The sequence below is a fragment of the Pan paniscus genome, chromosome Y (assembly GCF_029289425.2).
Source record: "Pan paniscus chromosome Y, NHGRI_mPanPan1-v2.0_pri, whole genome shotgun sequence".
NCBI classification, from domain to species: Eukaryota; Metazoa; Chordata; class Mammalia; order Primates; family Hominidae; genus Pan; species Pan paniscus.
Window position 1 is genome coordinate 35,391,240 of NC_073273.2, and position 3,477 is coordinate 35,394,716.

At 35.6% G+C, this 3,477-nt stretch overlaps 1 protein-coding gene across 1 annotated transcript; it reads left to right on the plus strand.

Annotated features, from left to right (window-relative positions):
• Nucleotides 1-2,350: 2,350 nt before the first annotated feature.
• Nucleotides 2,351-2,569, plus strand: LOC129395713 (protein kish-A-like). Its single transcript, XM_055107107.1, has one exon. The coding sequence runs from the start codon at nucleotides 2,351-2,353 to the stop codon at nucleotides 2,567-2,569; it is 219 nt and encodes a 72-aa protein (XP_054963082.1).
• The last annotated feature ends 908 nt before the right edge of the window (nucleotides 2,570-3,477 follow it).

Here is a 3,477-nt window from a genome sequence, read left to right on the forward strand (position 1 = left end):
AAGTGGTAAAAGAACAGATAATCCACAGAGAGAAGGACATTCCTGAAAGTAAGAGGAGGAATTCTTCTTACTTGCTCTTCCCCCTCTCTCTCTCCCCTCTCTCTCCCTTCTCTCCAAACCCACCAATATATTAAAAGGATAATACACAGCAATGAACTAAGATTTATTCCAGCAACAAGAATGGATTCAACATATAAAAATCAATGGAATATATCACATCAATAGAATACTAGACAAAAGTCACAGGATCAGCTCAATAGACAGAAAATATCTCATTTTGCAAAATTCAACACATTTCAGAATAAAAACACTCAGAAAACAATACTTTGCCAAAGTAGCAAATGACATCTAATAAGAAAAATAAAATATAGCATAATATTTTCTGCCAAATGCGAAGACTAAGATCTGATTTTTAAAATTTGCCTAAATTCCTATCTAAGGGGTCTGGGTAGCCATCCCCTACAAACCATAAATTCTAAACAGATGGATTTTATTTAACCCTATATACTGTGTCTTACCTTCCAATCCAATTCTGGGATAACATTATGTAATGAAAAGGAAGTCAAACTATTTTAGTCAAAACATGTGTATTTCCAATATTTTGAAATGGTCTTGCAAAGCTGTCCTTTGTGGGGACAAATTTGTGTCTGAAAAGAGTCCCTATTAACATGGCTAGATCTTTTTCTTCAGGCCCTGCCAATCCTGAAGAGTTAAACTATAGTTTAGCACATTTTAAAGTCCTTAATAGGAAGCATTTGTCATTTTTCTAAAGGCAGCCCCTATAAAACTTCAAAAGAACATTGGTCTCCACAATATTTTAGCTTAGCTTGAATATTTCCTTTTTATCATCCCAGGTCTTTAGACAAACTCATTCAATTGTCAACCAGAATATGTTTAAATTAATGTATAAACTTGAAGCTACTTCTCCCGTGAGTTGTCTTGTCCCACCTTTCTGGACCAAACTGATGTATTTCTGAAATATATTTGATCGATGTCTCATGCCTCCCTAAAATACAAAAAAAAAAAAAAAAAAGCAGCGCCATCCAGACCACCTTGTGAACATGTTCTCAGTGTCTGCTGGAGGGTGCGTCATGGGCCATGGTCACTCATATTTGGCTCAGAATAAATCTCTTCAAAATATTTTACAGTTTGACACTTGTCATTGAATATAATTTTGTGCCTCAATATGTGGGGCCTCAGAGAAGACTTAGAACCCGAAAGGAGTTACCCAAACTTAGAGCTAAGGCACCAGCAGGACCCATTAGAGCCTATGCAACTTCAAGCTTCTCCTCCAGTGGAGATGGTAAGTCCTCCTGGGCCCGAGATCTCTGTTTTGGTTGACAGTTCTGGATTTATTCAAGCTGGGTTTTCTCCTAGAAAGCTGTTGTTTTAGGGTTCTAATTCTAGTTCCGAGATGCATTTTAAAGTGTTTTCTCTCTTTTTTTTCCCAGAATTAATCTTAATTCAGTTTGTGCACATTTGCGTGAGGAAATGGACTGCTGTTTACGTAGGTGAAGCAGAGTCTGAGATTTCTCAGCTCCAAAGGAAAAGGGCATTTGTGCCTCCCAGCTGAAAGACACCCCTGAGTGACAGGAGACTTCGTGGGACTGGCTGGGGGGTTGATCTCCCATGATGTGCAGCAACCACACAAGGTAATCCCCCAAAAAATTTTGTTGTACAAATGGTTCATCCAGAAAATGAGTATAAGGGCTGATCACCTAGTGTCTTGAGCCCTCTCAAAGGTTATAGACTTTTCATGGGATTTGTGTAAGCAGGTGAAATGAATCAGTGGTGACACACTATGAGGTCCTGACTACAAGCAGCGTATCAGTCCACCACACAGAAACACTAGGGCGCAGCTCAGTGCTCCCTTTGAAGAAAGAAAAAAATGTGTAAAACAAATAATCTAAGAAAAAGACAAAAACAAAGAGAATAATCTTTTTTCAAGCACTCTGTAGGTTTGTGGCACCACAGCTTGCTATAGTATATGTAAAATAGAAGTAATATGGTTTTTATGCACATTTACATTAAGGAAAAACAGCCCTATGATTGACTTGCAAACTACAGAATTCATATTCTCTCTTTTTTTTGTTTTATTTCATTTTCTGCCAGCTTTTAATCTGCTCTTGCTTTTCTACTAATATAAAAACCACAATTTAGTGCTAACAGAATTTTTGTAATTTGCAAGCTGGGGAGTTTTTTATTATCTCATGTTCAAAGTACTGAAGTAATACTATAGAATGTTTGTGTTTTTATGTATATGTATGTGTATGTGTGTGTATATTTAAAAGGTTTTTAAGCCACCTGGGGCCCGGAAGGGTGACTTGGCTGTGGCATTGCCATCCTCACTATGTCTGCTATTTTCAATTTTCAGAGTCTACTGACCATAATCTTGCTGCTTATATGTACCTGTGTTTATATTCGATCATTGGCACCCAGCCTCGTGGACAGAAATGAAACTGAATTGTTGGGTATATTTTGGAAGTGTGTCAGAATTGGTGAATGGAAGATTCCTTATGTTGCAGTGTGCTGTATAGTAATGGGCTTCAACATTCTCTTCATACAGTAGCTGAGGAAAATTCCTGAATTTAATTGCCATCAGCTTTCATTGTGAACAAGGACTTACTGCAGAAAATAATGGAAAAGATGGTTAACTGTTTTATCTCCAAACATTGAAAGAGATAAATTTCTAGATGCTTTTCTCTATTTTTATGTTATTGGACCAATGTTCTGTATAAATAATTAAGATGTAACCATTTAATAGTTTGTAACAATCAATCTGAGTACTGTCCCTACAATATTACGTTCTGCAAATGTTATTCTATTGTGTCAGATACCCAAATTTTAGTGAGATGTCTCTAAGGCACATAGTAAACAAAATTTGTTCATTACTCAAGTTCCTTTCACTGTGATTTGGAAATGGTTTAATCTTTATAGAATGAGATGTTTTTTGGGCTAACATTTTATTAAAATGTCTCAGTTTGTGTTAATAAGGATTGCATTCATATTTAAGAGTGCTTGCTTTTCCTCTGGGCACACCATTTTGATCATTAACCAGAGTACCTGTACTCTTAGCAAACTCTAGTTTATGACAAGTATATAAAATATTTAAAACAAGTTTATGCAGTTCTTAAGGAGGAAGGTAAATGAGACATAACTTAAAAGAAGTAGTGGGAAATTGTTGATATGTAACATTAGTGGATTTATAGTCACCAAATGGCTGATTAGGCTCTGAAACCTCTTGTCAAGTACAGGTAAGTGTTTTGTGCATGAATTTTTACCAGAAAGCTATCTTTCTCTGAAAAGCACAAGATCCTTAGAATGAAAAAAATATATAAAAAAATTATCCTACAGGTGTTTTTCATTCTTTTTAGTGTCGTGGCTTTAAAAATGAAACATTTACTTTAATTGCCCTAAACAAACTTATTTTCATTTTGTTTTCTTTTTTAATACAGTACTTTAAATCCAGTTTGTGTT

What these genes read in the sequence shown, in the direction of transcription:
- LOC129395713 (XM_055107107.1), top strand. Translation starts at nt 2,351, where the DNA reads ATGTCTGCTATTTTCAATTTTCAGAGTCTACTGACCATAATCTTGCTG.